The 20,640-nt window shown below is 49.8% G+C and overlaps 1 protein-coding gene across 6 annotated transcripts in view; it reads right to left on the bottom strand.

Annotated features, from left to right (window-relative positions):
- Positions 1-406: 406 nt before the first annotated feature.
- SH3PXD2B (SH3 and PX domains 2B) overlaps positions 407-20,640 on the bottom strand; it is a 72,162-nt gene continuing 51,928 nt past the window's right edge. The window contains exons 6-15 of one of the 6 annotated variants that reach the window (XM_054079563.1): positions 15,911-15,936; positions 15,502-15,537; positions 9,665-9,799; positions 8,074-8,178; positions 7,288-7,371; positions 5,889-6,006; positions 4,412-4,635; positions 3,712-3,761; positions 3,101-3,226; positions 407-2,198 (exon numbers count right to left, since the gene is read on the bottom strand). In XM_054079563.1, coding sequence (XP_053935538.1) covers positions 702-2,198; positions 3,101-3,226; positions 3,712-3,761; positions 4,412-4,635; positions 5,889-6,006; positions 7,288-7,371; positions 8,074-8,178; positions 9,665-9,799; positions 15,502-15,537; positions 15,911-15,936 — 2,401 coding nt within the window. In that variant the 3' untranslated portion in view covers positions 407-701. The remainder of the gene's footprint in view (positions 2,199-3,100; positions 3,227-3,711; positions 3,762-4,411; positions 4,636-5,888; positions 6,007-7,287; positions 7,372-8,073; positions 8,179-9,664; positions 9,800-15,501; positions 15,538-15,910; positions 15,937-20,640) is intronic. The other 5 variants (XM_054079565.1, XM_054079564.1, XM_054079566.1 and 2 more) reach the window with 5 other exon arrangements.

The following is a 20,640-nucleotide window of genomic DNA, read 5'->3' as shown; positions in this document are numbered from 1 at the left end:
GAGGATGTTGAAGTTAACACTTGTCATAGAGCAGGGAAGGACCAAAGAATCACCCCGTGGCACGTGCCAAGGAGGAGCAAAGCACAGCCCTTAACGAGAGCACAACACCTGTGCCTGCAGATGCATGCAGAGATACAGGGACCCTGTTCTCAGCAATCATTCCTCCTTTTTGCCACATTCCCTATAGCTCTGCTACACACCTGGACTAAGCAAGTGATTTGCAGCATTTTACCATGACCCTGACCCTCAGGGAAAGGCAAATCCTTTTCCGTGGCCAGAATTCCTTTGTTGGTACCATGCCACAATTCACTCCTGTCCCTGGTTACTGTCATATTTTTAATCCCCCGTACAGGTGGCAAAAATGCCTATTAAGGTCCATCTCCCCAGCATGGAGAATGGTCATATGCCATGAAGCTTGGCCAGAGCATCCCTGGCTGCACAGCTGGGCCACCAGCGCAGCCACGGGAGTGAAGTGCTCGAGGGAATGTGGGAAGAAGTAGGGGTAGGAGCACATGGGTAGGGAATGGAGACCGAGCTGCTTCTTCCATGCTGCTGCAAACAAGATGGAAGGCGTGGGATCTCAATTATTACCTTTTTTTTTGTTTTTTAGCCAGCCTCATGGAAAACTATAAATTAATCTGCTAATTTAAATACTCAGGTGAGAGACCAGGAAACCTCTAGCTGTGCAAGCAGAGGAGCGGCTATGGCTTCTTCCGTAGGTAATTGGAAGGGATCCAGCCCTCCCAGCATGGCCCCCCAGTCAGGACCTTGCAAAACCACCAGCCACTGCTGTTCTTCTCACGAACTTCAAACAAAGTCCCTTCTTTAAAACTGTTGGTCTCCTCATCACCTTCAAAATCCGCCACTGCCACATACAAAGCTTCCCTGGAGATGTCTGGGCTGGAGAACAGGGCTGAGGTCCTCTCCTTGGCTTCCCCTCTCTCCACTGGCTTGGATATGACCTTTGGGCTTGCACTGCTTTTCACTTTGGCTTCTTCTTGGACGGAGGCAGAGAGGAATGGCTTGGCTTTTGGAGGAACCAGCATGGGCCTTCCTGGCACCAGGGATGACCTGATTTCAGGTGCTTCCCGTGCTGGGGTCCTGACCTCCACCGGGGGGCAAGAGGAAGGACCACTTGTTTTCTTCGGTGGGGGTGGTCTGCGGGGTGGCACAACAGGGCGCTGTGGTGGAGGCTCCCTGGCACACGGGGTGTTTGGCGGGCCCAGGGGAGATTTGGGCAGTGCCTCTTTCACAGCAAGGCTGTCTGGCTTGGGAAGGGGTTTGCTCTCCATACTTGGTCGCTCCTGAAACCTCCCAGAAGCCTCTGAACAGACTGTGGCATTAGTGAAGGAGCTTTCACTGGCAGTGGTGTCCTGCTCAGAGGGCTTCTCTGGGCACTTTGCAGGTCTAAGCTTGCTCCGAAGGCTGCAAATGTCCAGTTTATCATCAGATGGAGGTGGATCAGTTCGGGGGACTGCAGCAGGTTTTGGCCTGATCTGAGGTCTTGACTTCAAGAATGGATTCTGGGTGATGGGCTCAGGCTTGTCTTCCACGGGTTCAGCTTTTGGCTTGGTTGGCTTGACAATGGGCCGGAGGTTTGGCTTCTTCACTTCCTTGACTGACACCTTGTGTCCACATTCCAGTCCCATTTCATTTTTCAGCTGGAAGAGTTTGCCCTTCTCTGGTTTCAGCTCGGGCTTCTTGCTGTCCTTTGGAGCTGCCGACTGCTTGGGTGGGATCATGGGCAAAATCATGCCCGGAGGCTTGGGAGGAGGCCTCTGCCTCTCCAGTAACTCGCCTTCTGATTTAATGATGGACTCCTTCCTGGGTGGCAGGCTGGGCTTCTCCTCTGTGTCACGGTCTGAGATCTCCTCGTAGCTGCTGGCAAAGGCCACGTCCCCACTCTCGGGAGTCTCCTTCCCCTTCCAGTCTTTGGCCCACTTCCCACCACAGTCTGTACCATTAGGAGGAGCCTCTGGCAGAGGACGGCACGGTCCCGTCGCTTCCTCGCTAGTGGTGCTGTTGGCTGTGGCATCACCGAGCCGCAGCTGGGCCATCTCGCTGGGGAGCGGAGCCAGGAAATTTGGCCTGGATGCATTGCTGGTTTTCTTGTACTTATCAATGAAAGTGGCAGGGGCCCAGCCTTCCTTCTCCTCAATCTGAATGTACCACCAGCCGCTCAGGTTCTTCTCAATAACCTGCCAAGCGGAAAGGAAACCTCAGATCCACACAGGAGCCCTGTCTGCACAAGAGGGGATGCTGGGTGAAGTGATGTCAGGGTGGTATGTGGCCTTGGTGCCTCCCTGTCCCGGTAACCAAAAGCCATAGAATTGCAGGACTGGTATCCTAACATGAGGCAAACCTGCTAATGACCTCTGCCAGGGAAGGGGACCTGCATGCCATGGCACTGAAGAATGACACAGCCATGTCAAGGAGCTGCAGCTGAGCTGTCACCATCCTGGGTGACAGCAGTGGGATGCCAGGTACTGGTGGTGGCCACTATGTGGCACTGTTGGAGCAATCAACGGGCAGCGATATGGACCGTCCTGCCTGTATGTGCTCCAGAAGTGGGGCTGGGACCAGGCAGGAGATGACTGGGGCAGCCATCAATGAAAAATCCTCTTAGAGAAACATAGCTCACGTTTAGAAAAGCCAAATCATCCCTGCAAGAAGAATTCTGCCAGTAAAAGCAAGTGTGATAGGAAAGCAGTTCTGGAAGGGATTTTAGCTTTACACCTGGTCTAAATAAGAAATAAACACCATCTCTATCCCTGTTTGTGATGTGATTTTGATTTCCACTAGCTCAGACAACAGAGTACCCACACACTAGGAGGACAGGAGGCCACGAAGAGCACCAAGGACTCCGAAGATTCATGAGCTCATACAGGTTCCTCTCTCACTCTAGGAGAGCTCTGGAAAGCTAACAGCCCACAGAGGCAATCACATGTACCACCATGCCTGGTTTCCACTAAGAATTCCATGGTGAGCACATCTTCCCTGCCTGGAAAAGGAACTCCTGCTTGAAACAGATTCCCAGGCAATGGGAGTCTGGAGCACTGCACTGATGTGAAGATGTAAGAAGGGAAGATGACAATCTCACCTCTACTTTCATTCCTGCCTGGAAGCTGATGCCATCAGGGATGGTGGTCTGGAAGTCAGCAATGGTGTAATATTCTTCTTCCACTTGAGGAGGGACAGGAGGTTTAGGCAGGTTCAAACCACGTGGCTATGACAACGAAAAAAAACCCATCAGTGTGTTTTTATAGAAGCTGTGACAAAATCCACACAGACCACTACCCTGCAGAGACACAATTCAGCACGGCCAGGCCAGGAAGGTCAGCTGTGCCCATGCAGAACCCTCACCAACACAAACCAGCATTCCAGGCTGAGAGAAAATAGCACAGTGCCAGAGCTCTTGCTGACAGCAAAGTCACCCTCCCGAGAAGGAGGGAGCCAGTCTGCAGCCTCCCCATGGCAACTCAGCCTTACAAGAAAGACTGGCCAAAAGTTCATTTAGAAGACCACGTGCAAAGAGAAGAGTCTTAAGACAGCATGGAAGCGGCATGCATACTCTAGCCTTGATCATAAGTAGAACCCTTGGTACAATGGCAAGATCCCAGGCAAGGAATAACCAGTAACCAGAGCTTCTTTTCAGTGCTCCTCTACAACCCCCTTTGGCATTTCTGCTTTCCTACATCAGCTGACACTTACTATGGTGAGATCTCGGCGAGGAGGGGGTCTCTGCCTCATCTTTGGTGACTCTGTGGAGGAAGAATTTCAGATGCTGTTGAGTTTCTGGTGTTTGGTCATGTGTGTCCACAAAAGACAAGTGAAAAACAGAAAGGCAAGCACCAAATCTGCCCCATGGGCAAGGAAGCTGAAGGAGGAATCTGTCTCCCAGTGCCCTGAGTGGTATGGGTCACTGAAAAAGAACCAGCTTTGCACCATCAGGTGCTGCTGGGATATGCATCCGAGGTCACCACACGAAACTGCTTTTTCACCAGCGGCCTGTCCCAGAAGACCTGGCATGCAGAAGGGTTAAAATAATAGAATCATAGAATCACCAGGTTGGAAAGGACCCACTGGATCATCGAGTCCAACCACTCCTAACACTCCCTTAAACCATGTGCCTAAGCACTTTGAATGCCTCAGAAGAGAGGAGAGCACCTCTGTCTGGGAGGGGGAGGCTTTTATCCCCATGATATTTGCTGATCCTCAGCAGGTCCCTGGGCAGCACTGTGCTTGTGCCCCATCTGCCTGTGCTATGTCACCTCCAGACCTTGCTGCAGAGCTCAGAGGACCTGCAAGCCTTATGCCTCCCCTCACACCACATTACATCAGCCAAAATCCTGCAGGAAAGGCTGTGCTGACACACCAGCCACCACCAGCCTCCTCCTGATATGTCACTTACTGCGGCGGATGTCAGCATTAGGCAGGGGACGGCTGTCAAATCTCCCATCCCTTTGGCCAGTGAGTCCATCCTTCTCTCGGCTTGCTATGACCTGCTGCCGGGAGATGCCATCCAGATCCAAGGCACAGGAATGAGCAGAGGAGCCTCCCAGCTTCTGTGAAAACATCTCTCCATTCCCCTTTTTTAGGTAGGAAGCAGGGGCCCAGCCTTCTTGGCCCTGGTACCTGCAGTGGCAACAGTGGTAATGTCATCGTGCAGATCCACCGCACCGGGGCCATAAACCCTTCCCAGAGGAGCTACCCACTGTGCTTGAGCAGTTTTGAGCCAACGGACACCCCTGGAGCCAGGAGCTCAGGACATTCATTGCCTGAAGGTACTGCATGATCTGGACAAAATGAGCTTGGCCAATGTCATGCCCACGGCACGTGGGCACCTGGAGAGCTCCAGCCATGACTGATATTCCCGTGGACGGCAACCCCAGCCAGTGGGCTGAGGGCTGGGAACAGTGTGAAGCCTGATTTCCCTTTCACCTCAGCAATGGCACCAGTTCAGGAATGATGTGCACTGGCAGGAAAAGCAGAGGGGAAACCGAAGCACTGCTGCTAGGATTGATGTACCTGTTCTTTGGAGGAAGCACAAACCCAGCAGCCTGGATCCCTTCTCTGCTCTAAATCTGCACTGTTTAGGAGAGAAACCAGCGCCATGATCTGATTAAGAAACCACTTCTGTGGAGTCTCCCTGCCATGCTGGAGATGCCCCCCACTGGCTGGGCTGCAGCCACTACGTTCAGATGGTACCAGCTACTGAGCTTGTAACTGCCTTTAGAGCTCTCATGGCAGCTCTCTGCTTAAACAGTCAATGGATGGTTTGCTGGGGCTTTGGTTCTGCCAAGATCAAAGGTTCAATGTAAGGTTAAGAAAATGGCAGCACGTGCTCCCTCTCAGCTCAAGTCCAGCCATTTGCTAGACCACAGACAAGAGAGAATGAGCTTCCAGGAGAAAAAAAAGCCTCAGCTTGGGACAGGCTGCAGTCTTTGGTGCCAGCACACCCTGCACACAGCAGACCTGGCCTGGACAACAGCCTTTCTCCGCAGCAGCCTCCTAACACAGCCAGAGGATACAGTCTGCCTCCAAGGACGCTCACTGGTTTTCCTATTAGCCGCCCATGAAGTAATACTAACGCTCTCACACTGGTTCCCTTTGCACTACTGCATGGGCATGTGATGCCGTGACACAGTCCACCTCCCAGCACAGGAAACTGGGGGATTTGAAAGATATTTAACCACAGCTATGATTGGCTGAAACCCTGAATGTCAACTAGCCTTAATTTGTAGGGATGGACAGAAATGAGTTCTGGTACTCTGCCCTTCCTCATACTCCAGACTTGCCTTTGGACTGTACATGCCATGCACATTATGTCTCTGCTTTGCACAGCTCCAGCTGCAGTGCCAGGGAAGGAGAAGAGATAGGAATGGTACCTGATTTTCCACCAGCCCTCCAGGTTCTTCTGGATCACCTCCACCACAGCCCCTTTGTCCAGGTTCATTTCATCCTGGTCTCTTGCAGTATATGGGTAAATAACAGTGTACTTCTCCTCTGTTGGAAAGAAAGTGCAGTTTCACAGTGATATCATTTTACAGAAACCTGGAGTTGGTCAAACAATGGTTAAGTGTTTATATAATGATAATTCCTGTCATAATACAAGTGCAAACACACAGAGATAAACAACCATTCATAAAAGAAATGCCAGTGAAATGTATATCAAAACAAATCCAGCTGCATTTTGAAATGTAAGCTTTGGTGAGCTGGTCTGGTCCAAGGAGAAGTTGTCTAAACCAGTTCCTACGCTCCCTCAGGACTAAAGACTATCTTTTATATGACAGTTCTCCTTTCACCTGCTCTTCACAGAAGCCCTTCAATGCACCCATTTCAGTTCAAATTTCTTTCTCAGAGCCTTTGAAGAACTGTCCTCCATGAAGGAAAAGAAATCCCACAGACATTGGGGAGTAACTCCCCTAGACATGCTCTTGTGCACAGCTTTCAAGCCGCTTTACAACAGCAGGGCTACAGGAGCCTCCCTGTTCAACAGTTTGGTCCCCCAAGACATTGATCAAAGCCACATGGTAAACCTGGAGAAGAATCTAATGTCCTGTCCACTAGATCAAACAACAGTAAGCAGGGATACGGATGCTCTTCTCTTCAAGAAGAAGGGGAAACATCCTAACAGCCATGCAGATAAAGTTAGGCAAACAGGTCCATTTATCCACCCCTCTCTATAACCTTTGTCCTGTCCCTTCTGTAGCAAACCCAGGAAAACAACTGCCTGTGCTCAAGCTGCGCCATAATAGGGTAAAGGCCATTTCTGGGGAAAGTCTGCCTCCAAAACCCACACCTCTGGACACTTGTACATCCCTACTGTGCACATTTCCTGGCTTTGTCTTCTTGGAGGAGCATAGCCCGTGAAGGGCCTGATTTCCCATACACTCTAGGCAAATAAGTCAAAGCAGAAAAAGTCCTGTCACATCCAGCAGAATCAAGCTGGCTCTTCTCCTGATCCCATTTAAGCCACCCATCCCAGGGCCATGGTTCAGAGGAGTAACTCTTACAGGAACTAAGGCGGCAGTTGCAAGAAACCTGCATACATGTGTTGGGGAAAAGCAGAAACTCCAGCCTCTGTACACAAAACAGGCCTCAAAAAGTTAGAAGGAATAGGAAAGAGAGATGGACATGAGTGGGCCTAATGGAATGCTGAGGGGCACGTATGGCATGCATTGAGGACACAAGCAGGGTCCATCACATGCAAAGCAAACAACCATGCGAACAACACAGCTCCAAGCACAAAACGTGGGCAGGCAAAAAAGTCTCTATGAAGTCCACCTTGACCCCATCCACTGCTGTACAAGTCCCCAAGAGTCCGACGGCGGCCAACATGCCTGGGCAGAGACCAGTATCTCCATGGGACTGGGAAGAGCATGTTGGGGAAGCAGGAGAAGGACAATAACGAGGAGAGAACATAACAAGGTGGTGCTTCAGGTCCAAGAGAAGATGGGGCAGACACCACAGAGTAGCACAGAGATTGGAGCCCTCGGGGGGCCCTCCCTGGTTTGAGCCCCCACCCTCCATCTCCACAGGCAAGGGGCTGAGCTAGCCTCAGCACTGCTTTGAGCATACAGTGGGAAGGATGCATTCTCCAGAGGCATTTCAGATCTGCTTTAACCAAAGGTTGCAACTGTGCTGTTCTCATAACATAAGCTCAGGCACGCTCTTTGTTCTGCATGGGTTTAGAAGTCAAGGGAGTTGCCCTGGGATGTGAGCCTTGCTGCTCCTCCAGCACAGGTAAAACAGCTCCCTGAGGCTTAAAGGAGGCATTGGGATGGCAGAACTGGGCGTTCCTTAGAGGTGGCACCTTCAGCCCCTCTGTGAGGGAGCAGAAGGGCCAGTATTTGCAATGCCAGTACTCAGCTGCCCCATTCCTGTTGCAGCACTGGAGCAGAGTGCTGGGCAGGCAGGACCATTAAGGGCAGGCATGACTGAACAGCACGTGTGCGTCTGTCCTTCTGTGGGCTCTTGCCCTGCCTAAATAAGGGAGGGCTAAGCAGTCCCTGTAGCTCAGTGCAGTTCAGCACCAGGAACCAGGGGCAGATGTCTCCAGCAGGTTCTTACCTCCATCAGGCTGCATTGAGAACTCATCCTGGACACCATCCTGGGCCTCCAGGCAGGTTGCTGGCACCCAGCCTTGCTCTTCCGAAGTGCTCACAAACCACCATCCTGAGAAGAAAAAAGCAGGCAGCTCAGTCAATGGCTCCCACCGGCCAAAACTCCCTCCTCCCCTTCAAACCATGAGCCTGGGGAGCTTTGCCCCCTCCATGCTGCCTGCACGGGAGGCTGGTGTAACCCCAAAGCAACAGAATAAAGCGCTATCTGAAAGGGAGCACAGGCAGCAGCACAGGAGAATTGCAGCTGAATGCTGTTGAAATGTATGGTTCCCTCCCCACAAAAAATGGGAGAGACTGAGAACTGAATGGCTCCAGCAACCGTGTTTGCTTTCCTTTTTTTTCCCCTTCATGGTTCATTTTCCCTCAGTCTGGGTCAGCAAGCCCAGGCCAATTAGCAGAGATGAATACACTGTCTGCAAATCGATAGCTGACTCCTGCTGTGCTTTTGCCTTCTTTACACTTGTGGAAACAGCAAATTTTAAAAGCTCAGAGCAAATGCAGGAGGATTAAAACATGAGCTCTCCCAGCGGAAACCAAGCCAACTCCATAGTGGCCACAAACAATTCTGGGCCACCCCGGGTGTCCAATCAAAATAAATGTGTGCTCTTCAGTTATTAAAAGCACAAGGTATTTGTGTATTTATGTGGGGGGAAATAAAGACCAAGCATTATCCTCAGAATCTCACCAGTGTGTCGTTTAGAAAGACAGATTGTCGGGGAGGGAATCAGCAGCTACCTGCATGGAAAGGAAAACTAGGGCTGGCATTTGATGAATAAATTATTTGCCATATCTTTTGAATTGGCCATGCTAATAGGTTTCACTTGCTTCGGGGTTGCTTTTATTTTCCCTTTCTCAAACACAGCTGCTGGTGCATCTAATCCTCTAGGGACTGGGCTTCCAGAATTTTAAAATCTATTTCCACAATTTATCTTGCCCCTAAGCAAATTCTATTAACTCCAGGGAATAAATTCTGCTTTTCAACAAACTCCAGAAGCTGGGCCCACAACATGACTCAATCCCTTTACAGATGTTAAGAGCAAGCTTAAGTTTAGAAGCAAGTGAATGGCTTGGCTGCCTGCCCCCACTCCATGGCCGGGTGCTTCATTGCAAATGCACAACGGGAGCTTTCATGGGCACCATGAGAGTGTCCCCCGCTGTCAATAAAACAAGCCGGCGAATTCTGGGGATAGCTTTTGTCCTCAGGACCCTTCATCCAAGTTTTTCAGCATGAAGAAGCATAGAGTACAGAATGTAAAAGACAGATGGCGCCTGGTGCTCAGCACATGGGTAATCAGACCCTTCCTTGAGAGACAGCCACAAAGTCTTGTCGATGCTCATACAGACAGCCTGCAGACTGCAGCTGCTCCCTCCGCATCCCTCCTCAATTGACCATCCGAGGACATTCCCACGAGGTGCGTGAGGCTGTTTTACTTAAGGTCCTATTAGGAAAACACTAACAATATACGATTGCTATTCCTGCCCCTGCTCTGCAATGCAGAGTGGACTCAAAGCCCTCTGCTAAGTCAAACTCTCTGTACCTGATTCGTTCTTCTCAATGATATCCACCAACTGGCCCACGCATAAGCTGATCTCGGAGCTCTCCTGCTTCTGGTAGTCCGCCACCACGACATACTGCTCCAGCACCAAGGGGTCGACCGACGCAGAGTCAGCTCCTGCACAGGGGGGACAAGAACCAGCCTGTGTGCCGGAGTCAGCACCCGCTCCTGAGAGAATAGGTCACCACTCCCGAGCACCTGCTGGTCTGCGATCAGCTCCAGGACACCTTGGGGACCCCAGCATGAGAGACGTGAGCCAGAAACTTGGGCAGAGTGAGGAGAAGGGAGACCAAACCAGCAGCCAGGTGAGATGGGTACAGCCAGGTGAGACCTTTCACTTTCTACGCACTTTTCTGCTTGCAGACAGAGCCGTCCAAGCAACTCCACCACCACCACAGATGCACACAGCAAACCAGTCCCTGCTGTTGGAGGCCAAGGGGGGCTTGGGACAGTCTCCTGTGCACTGGCATCAGCTGCTCCAATGCATGGTCCAGCTCAGACCCCAACTCAATACACACAACCTGCAGGAAGCTTTGCTGGTTCTGGCTAAACAGCCTGGCCATCCAGGCAGAGGAAGGTCTGTAGGACAGAGCAACATCCCTCTGTCATTATTGTCACCTTCTCGCAACTCATTAGCACAGTTTGCTCTCTCTCTGCTATTTGCTCCACTAACTCTGCTCAGCTCCTCCTGCAGCAAATCCCAATTTAACGTCAGAAAAAAAAAACCCAAACACCCCAGGAGGAGAAAATGGGCAGGATTCACCAGGCACAAAGCTTTCCGTTGGCCAGAAAGGGGTTTGACAGCTGGAGGAGAGCCTGGCGCTGCGGCAGTGGCTGCACAGAGCCAGCTGCAGGTGGCACTGCAGGCTAGGGACAGGGACACAGCCTGGGGACCAGCGGCCCGGTGTAGTTTGCAAGCACATGTTCATTTAGGAGACTGTTCTCCATGTAGATGCACCCCCTCCGTTTTGCTTACTATGGCAGAACCGCAACAGAAGTTTCCACTCGCATCTGTCTCCGCATCACGACCGTGGCCCCAAGAGTGTTCCTATATATCAAGCAAAACTAGCCCTTTCCCACACGTGCACAGAGGCTTGATATGTGCAGGGAGACCACAAAGCAGCACAGAGCTTTGCAGGTTATGGGAGCAGACGCTGTGTTGCTCAGTGCCGAGCCCAGCCTATCAGCCCCATCGAGCAGGGCGCTCGCTTGGGCTCAGCTTCTTGCTAAACCAGCCACAAGGCATTTGGTTACCCGCATCACCAGAGCACTCACCCCGCCCGCCTCCATAAGCATCCAAGGAGCAAAATGGTATCAGACACTCTTGCCCATGACTTCCCTCCACCCTGAGCCCCAGCTCTGGCCTCAAACCCAAAGTTTGCCTTGCAGCTTTGCAACCTGTCAGATGGGACACTGTTGTATTACCTCCTTCTCCCCAGGTGTGGTAAGAATTAATTAATCTTTGTCAAGTGCTCTGGGATTAGGATAGCATTAATCATAATAGCATGAGTGACACAAATGACACACCTGATCACAGGTGTTAAGTCAAATTTACAGGGCTTGTGCACATAGTCTGAGCTGGGAGTCTCAAGTTTTGGGTCAGGGCAGAAATCACATCTGGCCCAGCTCTCTAGCTGCTATGGCATGGCAGATACATGGGATAACTACCTCCCAGTCTCTAACGGGTGTGAGAAAGGAACGACATAGAGAGTGATGGCCCCTTGGGATATAAAGGCAAAATGCAGCTAAGACAAATTCAGGCTACATATCTGTAACAAGTTTCCGTGGGCAAGTGCACCTACACGGCAACGGCTCCCCCATCGCAACGTCTCAAACTGGTTCTGAGAAAGAAAGACCACAACAAAGATTTAAATGAACACTGTATCTTTAGGACAGTCTTATTTAAAGGAAGAGGAGGTAAATTGTCCATATTGTTCTGCTATAAACAACACTCTGCACAGCTGCAGGTGAGCTGGCGAAGTGTGGAGGATCTGTTACCGCTAATGAAAGCTTCCTCCATGCCAAAACCCAGAGGAGGGGCACCAGACAGAATTAAAAATAGCCTTCTAAAGTGAATGGTGGATGCTAGGACTATCTGTTCTACTAGCTCAATTAACCGTTTGTGCTTAAACTGATCAGAGGATCTACTCAGTCCCTGAGAGAAGAATAACAGTTACAGGAAGAGCGATGTACTCTGTTTTCTACCCTTGCTATAATTACAACCATTGCTCTGAGGCTATTTGTAGTTTTAGCAGACAATTCTGGATCCTCCAATGTGCCTATTAAACCAGCAACAGAAGTGGTAAACTGAGCTTGGAGGAAGAAGTAGGAGTCAATTTCAGGAGTGTCTTCACCTGGCATAATGGTTCTCAACCACAAAAGTACACACTCAAGTAAACAACAAAACATCCTATTTACGGGCAGACTTAGTCTCTTAAAAATAGCAATGGCGTAAACTTTACCACCTATGATGAGAGACTGTACTAAAGCTCTGCAGCTGGGGAGAGGAAGAAGTGTAAGTACAGTCCAGAGCCCACCAGAGAGTGAGTTTTGCAGACAGCTGTAAGTAGGAGCACAGACTGTGTATCCTTAACACTCCTCACTTGTAGACTGACATAAACATGGCCTAGAGGGGGGATGTGCATTGAGCCAAGAGACCACTGAGATCCTTGGATTGGACTTCTAGAACTGATGCTTGCCGTGGATGCAGGAGAGCTGCTGGGGAGATGCATTCAGCTCTGCAGACAGTGAACACCCCAGCTACTAACCCAAGGACTGCCCAGTGCAGCGACCTGGCTCTCAAGACATATCACATAGGAGTGATGGGTCAGTCCGTAAATCTCTGCACGTTTGACCAGGAACTTGGCCATTCACCCAAAGTGTTGATATATATAAAACCAGGAAGGAAATCCGACAGATACAGAGTTGCTTGCATCATCTCCAGCCTTTTCTACCACACAAAAGTGAGTTTCTTCTGACTTTCATGTGAAATGGGCAGGTGTTGTGCTGTACTTTTTGCAAGCCCTCTCATCTCTGCAGGGACTTATCCAGAACTGGAAAAAAATCACATGGAAATACCATTCACCAGTGGAGGTTTAGAAAGGTCCCCAATGGCTGCTGTATGATATGACAGCTCTGTTTTCACTGTGTCTCACTAGACTGAATATTGTGGTTTGGGGTCTCTACATCATTTCAGGCACATTACATAGCACTGCAAAAGGGATGTGGCCATATAAGAAAGCATGAAAAATAAAAGTAGCAGGGGTATTGGAGCTTTCTGCCAGCCTCTACAGAAATAGAAGCTCTGGAGACAGTTTCAGGTTCCTCTGCACTGTCAGTGCTGCAACGAACTAATGACTCTCGCTCTGTACTTTCTGTTGAACTATAAGAGGAGTGAATAGAAATGCTCAGAACAGTCTTAGGGACTGATTTGAAGACCACTCTCAGATGTACCTAAATCAGTGGTCCAGTCATCTCCAGAGCCTGAGGATAGACCATCTTCCTGCAGTCTGCAGGCTGCATGGAGCCTGGGTCCATGCCTAGGGCTCACAGACGTGGGATTACAAATACTGGCAAAAAGCTTAGCAGAGGAAGGATTCCTTCCCATGCTCACTTACACCGGGCCCTCCTTGCAATAGCAAATCTCACTTGAGTCTCTTGGTCACCAGGGTGGCTGAGAGCAGGCAGCACTTTAACCCACTTCGTAGCTCAGTGTTTGCTTAAATCCCATTTCAAAACAGGGCTTGTTGTGCCAAGAGCTTGCGAGCTCTTTCCAATGCTCTCCTGAAGAGCAGCTGACCCCTTCTCTGGCAATGCTGGGATAAATAAGCATTGGGAAACAATTCTCGTGATTTTCGTTTGTTAGCAGCTATCGACTGCCTCCTCCACATGGAGATCCCCCATTGAAATAGCCTTTTTTGTGCCTTGCTGCGTATTTGCTACTTCAAAACAGGCCTGACCTAAGGAACTGATGAACCCCCAGGGGCTTCCATATGGTAGAAGAGAGTTCAGGGTGACAGCAGCAGAACCAAACACTGCTTCTGCTGTCAGAAAATGCAAGACAGTGTGAACAGTTTCCGAATACACCTGGCACATGGCACTGGCCCTTTGTAAACTTACTGCATGCAAACATCTTTCCCTGATGGCTACTGCACATATACCGGGTCCGTTGGCAAAACATTGCATCCTTCACCAGAGCAGGCTCTGGCTTGGATGTTGCCCAAACTCTCCTGTTCCCTCCTTTTCAACAGAACCAAGCAAACAGAATCCCAAAGAGCATTTTCTCTTTGACCTCTGAAACAATCTTGTTGCCACTTGTAAACCTGCTGTGCCAATAGGACAAAGCTGTGTACAGGAAGAGGAGAAAAGCTCCTTCTCTAGCAGTCAGCATTCTTAAAATTAATTCTGCCCTCAAAGAATTGAGCAGAAATTTTCTTCCTCTTCTCCTCAACCCAGAAGAGGTCGTCTTTTCTCTCACCTAACAAACATAAGTGGTCTGGATTCAAAGTGATCTCATAGGGAAACATAACACCTTTCCCTTATCCTGCTGTTCCTGCTGAGCCAGCACAAAAGAGAAGTTTTCAAGACAAGGGAGATTGTACCTTTATTTTACCTCTGTTTTATCCAAAGAGAGGAAGAGGAAAAAAATCGCAGCTTGTTTTGCCCTCACTCACAGCCAGGGACTTCTCTCTGCTTCCAAAGACAGCTGAAGACCCACCACTTCAGCACAAGAAAGACAGTACAAAACATGCAGTCTGTGCTTACAAATGGCTCATGAGAACTATAAAATGACCATCCCAAGGTCCAGCTTTGTCAGACACACCCCGCAGCAGTCAGAGTTTGAGGAGAAAATGTTGTCTAATGATTTTAACTGTACCAGTAAACCTGTGCTAGTCAATCAGGAGAGCACCCAGTTATGACCTGCCTGTGAGGACAGAGCAAAACCAGGAGCCACTGCTCAAGCCAACAACCGAGTTTTTCATGTGCATCCTACAACTAGTTTCAGGACACAATCAGTTCTTGAGGGAGGAATGCACTGCAGATCCAGTAGAAAAGAAAGGGAAGTGCAATTAAGTCTTTGAGTCTCCCCCGTACCTTTTCGCTCTCCTCTGAGAGCAATGCACTCATCTACATGTGAATTTGCTTACACAGCTTATAGCAGTACAAACTCGCAGGTCAAAAACTTTTCCACAATCTATTTCAGCAGAATCTCCATCCAGCCCAGACTCAGACCCTCCTTTCCAAAAACACTCACATTACTTTTATACCATCTTTAGATCCAGTAGCTGAAAGATGCCCTCCCTAATCCACAGAGACTCAAGGCTCTTCCCCTCCTCTCTCTTCCTCCTCTTTCAGGGAAGCTCAGATAACTGCTAAAACACTTAACTAGCATGTGTTGCAGAGATGTGGAGCAGAGGTAGAGAGCATTCTAGTTCCAACAATCTGCCCAAAAGGTCCCAGTTGGTGCAATCACAACGCAGAACTTACTACTGCACTGAGAAACTTTGAACCTCGTGCTGACCACCACGCAGCTCAGACCCTCCTTTGGGCTTGGGAATTTTTGCATCCCCATTCTTCTGACTGCAGACCAAGCCCTGCGACACAACCCCTGCAAGTGGTGCCGTACTGATAGCCAAGTGCTAGTCCCAAGCCCGCTGTACCTCCTCTCCACTACTGCCTCGTGCCCACCAGCCACCGCATAAAGCTATGGAGGACGTGACAGCTTCTTGCGAGGGGCTTGCCCACTCAGCCCGAGCAGGTGTATCCCCGGCGAAAGGCAAAGCAAGAGCAAGGGCCAGGTTGCAAGCAGCTGTTACTACCTCTCTGCAGGAAAGAGGCCGTTCTCTGGATAAACCCTGATGGAGGAACAAAATGATGGGAGACAAGGCATGAGGCGGAAAGATAAACTAACAGGGGGCTGGCAGCAATGGTGGCAATAACTCAATTAAAGAGTGAACGGGGAGGAGTGTGGAGAGCTGCGGGCATCCATCCCACCCTTGGGAGCACCACAGGAGGCACAAGAGGATGTAAGGTTGGGACTTGGAGGCTGCAGTGAAACCCTGGGTTGATGGAGGGGGCACACCGTGTTGGGCAGCCTCACACCCCACAGGGGAACAAATCTGGGGGTGGGCCTGCCACGGGGCTGACCCCTCATCCCATTCCAGAAGACCACAGCTGTGGGTTAAAAGAGGACATGGTGGAACTGGTGGAGAAGAAAGGAGTCCTTACCAGACCTCTTCTTTCCAATGGGTTCCCTGAAAAAGAGAAGGAAAAGCATCAGAAGAGTGATGGGGCAGTTAGGTTGGTTGTTGGCCAAATAACAATCCCATACAGGAAAGCACAGCAGTGCTGGCCCTGGCAGAGCCATTGACCTCCCTCAACCAACTAACGTCTCCACAAGTGACAAGGGGCATCACCTGCCTTGCAAACAGCTTGATTTAGTAATTTAATGCTTTTGTCTTGGTTGCTGGCCTGGGCTCCCTGGTGGCTTGGTCTGACAGCCACAACTCCCATCGTGTCACTTGGCGAAGGCGGGTTGGATTGGCACGATCTGCCAGCAGAGTCAGGAGCTGCGGAAGCTCAATCCCCCAAAACTGCTCCCAGCACAGACCACAGGTCCCACAGAAGTGGGCACCATATTGAAGACAATGAGTGAAATACTGAAATTCCTCCATGTCCTGCACCTTTCTCGGGGATAAGGATGAGTGGTTGGGGAAGGGGAAAACATTTATACCCCAAACCAGAACAAGTCATTAAAGTATTGTAGAGAGGACAAACTCCAGGGCTGTGCACCATATGAAGTGACTCCAAGAAAGAGCAAGCAGGAGCTATTCGTGGTTATGAGGAGGCAACGAGGTAGCTTCAGCCCAACTCCTCTTGCTATAGCCAGCAGTGGCCACACCACTGATGACATGGGTTAGAAACCACAGGTCCTCTCTCTTATCTGAATGTTGCCAAGAAACATGGTTACTGAACAGCCTCAAACCCAGGGCACAACCACAACCTTCTTCAGGTCAGGCATTTCATGATTAAAAACCAAATACCAAAGCAAAGAAAATATGGGCCTAGAAAAGCCTTAAAAAAATCACGGGTAACAAACCAAGACACCCAATCAGGCTCAAACTCAAACAAATGCACCAGCTTTGTCCCCAGCCTACCCACAATGGTCCACGTTGCCTCTGAAGTACTCTCAACACTTTCCTATAACTCACCACTGTGGCCTTGAAATGCTGGTGCAGCAGAGGGTGATGGTAACCCACTCCCTCCTCGCTTACGGAGGAGGCTGCATTCCCAGCTCCTCAAACTCACACGTGTGACAGATCAAGACCATTTGGCCAAGATGAAACATTCCTTGTTACTTCCAGGAAAAGCATCACGTGTCATTCCTTGTTACTTCCAGGAAAAGCAATAAGCACAGAGCAGGCAGTGGAGCTTCCAAAGAGGAAAACATTCACCTGGTGGTAAGGGGATCCACCCGAACCTTTGAGCTGCCTGATCCCTGCTTGGAAAGGTGGCTGGACCAGACCAGATGGACTCCAAGAGTCCCTTCATCTGCTTACCAAATCCACTGGCAAAACAACTTTTTCCCCTCCCTCCCCTTTGTTTTCAGGCAAGCAGAGAAATCCCTCCATGCTCAGCAAGAAAGCCAGCCAGAGCTGGCCTACGCTTTGTTCACTTTCAAGCTTATCTACATTTTCAGACCATAATTACCGCAGATATTTTATTCCCCTGGAGTGATGGGGTAATGCCTGGGTTTGGCTGCCTTCAAAGACTGCCCACCCACCCTGGCAATGCATTCTGTTTGCCATACCTTATCCTCCTGGTCCCCTCTTCTCTTTGCACCTTAAACCTCTGGCACTCACCCATAAAGCTATCAATAAAATTAAATAAAATGCAAGAAAAATGGACTAGAAACAAATGGGACATGGTTATCTAGAAAGTGGAGACTATCTGATAAGTTCAGAGGTCACAGAACTGTGCAAAGACCTGAACACCACATCCCAGGTGTAGAGACCAATGGAGACAGCATCCCAAAGACATTTCTGAACAGAGACCACACTGCAAAACTAAATTCAAGTTTATAAATAAGTCAAATTAAATTTGCCTTAGCTCAGTAGTATGTTAGGAAAGGGAGGTGAAGCATGGCAAGAGGAGCACACTGGAGATCAGCAGGTGTGCATGGCACCCTCATGCTGACAGGAGGGTGATGATGGAAATAACTGTCGTTCCCTGCCATTTGCTAAACCTATTACTGTAACTCATCCCCCTGTTTCCTTTCACTGGCTGCTCCCTCTGAGTGAGAGGGCAAGGAAAGAGCTGCATTTTCACTTTGCTGCCGGGTTGTTCCTGGCATGGATACAAAGAACTGCAGGGCTGAAGACCAGCAGCCCCAGCCCACCACCTCAGAGGGGATAAGAGCTCAGACAAGACAGGAAACAGCAATAAACTCCTGGCAGCATCTCCTCCTCCTCCATTCCCTGTGGATCAGAGAAAGGCATGCAACAGAGCCTGCATCCATGGCTTCCTGGAAACCGGTGGCTTCAGAAATGAAGAAGAAAAGGCCACTTTGCCTTCACTGTGAAACTCATTTAACTCTCACCCCCACAACAGCCAGGCTGTGCAGATGAACCAGGCAGTCACAGCACAATTACAAGGCAGCAATACACAGCACTGACTGTGTGCCACCAACCAGCACCACAAAGCTTCCCAGTGGTAAAACCCATGAATGGTCCTCCAGCTGCTTCTCAGGACTTTTCCAGCTCCTTGTCAGGAGTGCTGAAGGCAAGGGTTCCCCTGTGACTGAATCTCACTTAAAACACTGAGACAAGACAGTCTCAGGGTGCAGTGGGCTCAGTTCAGTGTCCTTCAAGAACCTAATAATCCCCCGGTGCAATCCTGAAAGGAAACTCTTACACATGGAGGATGCTTACCACCAATTAGTACTCCCCATGCCACTGTTTTTTGGGAAATAGAGGCAGGTTTCTCAAGCATCTTCTCTAGTGTGTCAGACAGCATTCCTCTGGGTCCAGTGACGGAGTGAGATGGGGAGCACAAGGCTTTCGTGAGGCACATGAGGCAAAGCTAACAATTTGAAAGGTAGGTTCAGAACAAACATAAGCTCGCTGTTCTTCAGCAATATGTAGGTGAGCTCTTAAACTGCTTGCTGCAGGATCCTGTGGACACTGAAGGCCTTCATGGGCTTACAGGGTCATAATTCAGACATGAAATGTTAATTAAAACCCATTAATTATAAAGCCATTAAAACCCTAAAGGCTAGGACAGTATCTAGAGAACTGTTACAAGCTTGCTTGACTTCAAACTCTTTTCTAAGGCACTCACATTTGGTGGCTGCTAGGTTGTGCAGACCATGGTGTGCTGCATGGAGGGGGCTCTGAGGCTGCCATGCAGAGAAGCCCACCTTGCAGTGGGACTCACGGGAGCAAAGTGCCCCGACATGCGGCTCGGGGTCCGCAGCACTATCCGTGCTGCCCCATGGTCCCAGCCAAAGCTCATGGGGCAAGAGAGAGACAGTGGAGCACCAACACAAGGAAAACAACTCCAGCTGCTGCAGAGCCAACCACAAAGGAGCCACAATCAACACACGAGATGAGATGGATCTGAGGTCACCATTCCAAGGAAATACCTTCCACAGAAAATAACCCTCTAGCGCTTTTAAAAAAACATCCTTCTGTAATACAGTAGTGCTATCAAAGTAGCTGTCAGGAGGAAGTTCATCTCATAAGTATCCAGCAAGCTTAGAGATGTTAGAAGTCTTAGCAAAGTTTATGCAGACAAGACAGCCTGAGAGCTGGGGTACAACAGAGCTCTTGTTTGGGAAAGTTGGATGTTTAGCAAATGCTCCTCCAAGCACTGAATGGAAACCCTGTCCCCATGCTGCAGCTATGCTGCTGCCTCTGTGTTTAACCACTGGAGAGTCAGCCAAGCTCTCTTCAGGCTCAGAAAGCTGCCCTGTTAGCACAGAAAATCAAGTACTTTGTCCATGCAAGGGGCTTGTGCTGGAGCAAAGTGTATCAGCCCTCTGATATTTCTGTCTGCTGTCACTTAGGAAAGAGTTATCAGCAGAGAGTAAAGGAGACCACTATTCTGGAGCTGAGATCTAGCCCAGGCTTCTGGTGAATCTGCACTTAGGCACCAGCAGAACTACAAAACAAACAATCCATTATACAAACTGTAATTTGTCTGGATAGCAGAACATGGCTCAAAAGCCACAAGCCAGCAAGTGTCCTCACCCAAACCAACATCCATCAGTTCAGGGGTCTCTAGTTTACCAGCAAAAGCTCCTGGAATGGCTTCTTGGATGGGGCAATCACTCTACCTTGGAGCAGAGACCTGAGTCTCCCCTTTTTTCTTGTAAATCCTCTGTAAATTCCCTGGAAACAAGGGAAAGGAACAGATTTGGTCCCTGCTGCAATGAGGAAAACAATGCCCAGCATTTTCTTCTGATCCTTTGGACCAAACAAGTTTTTTACCCACTGAGGGCTGCCAGCACCATGGCCCTAAGCAGCACCTTTCAGTCAGCCCATACAGGAAACAAGCTGGCACATTCAAATCCCATTGGGGACGATTCTCATTTTAGCCCAGTCCTCCCTTCTCTGATTTATTGGGGCTGGTGCCTGCCTGGAGTTCCTGTCAGTCTGCATGTGGGAAGCAATCCATTACTGCAACCGCCAGTGCCACCCCCACCTAACCACACATCACCAGGGCTTTGGTATTAATAGAAAAACAACGGGCTGCTGAACTTGCTGCAGGCATAACCCTTGTTAGCAGCATACGCTTCCTCACCTGGTCAGGTCCCAACTCATTATCCAGCCTGGATGGCTCAGGCAGCCCCCAGCCATCAGGGCCCTTTGCTGATTCAGCGTAGCTGGGAGTGAGTCCTGTCCTGCTGTCCCCCTTCTCCCGCCAGTGATGCTCCCCCTGGACTGCAGCAGGCAGAA

This window comes from Cuculus canorus, chromosome 14 (assembly GCF_017976375.1).
Source record: "Cuculus canorus isolate bCucCan1 chromosome 14, bCucCan1.pri, whole genome shotgun sequence".
NCBI classification, from domain to species: domain Eukaryota; kingdom Metazoa; phylum Chordata; class Aves; order Cuculiformes; family Cuculidae; genus Cuculus; species Cuculus canorus.
This window is presented reverse-complemented; position numbering and strand designations above follow the sequence as displayed.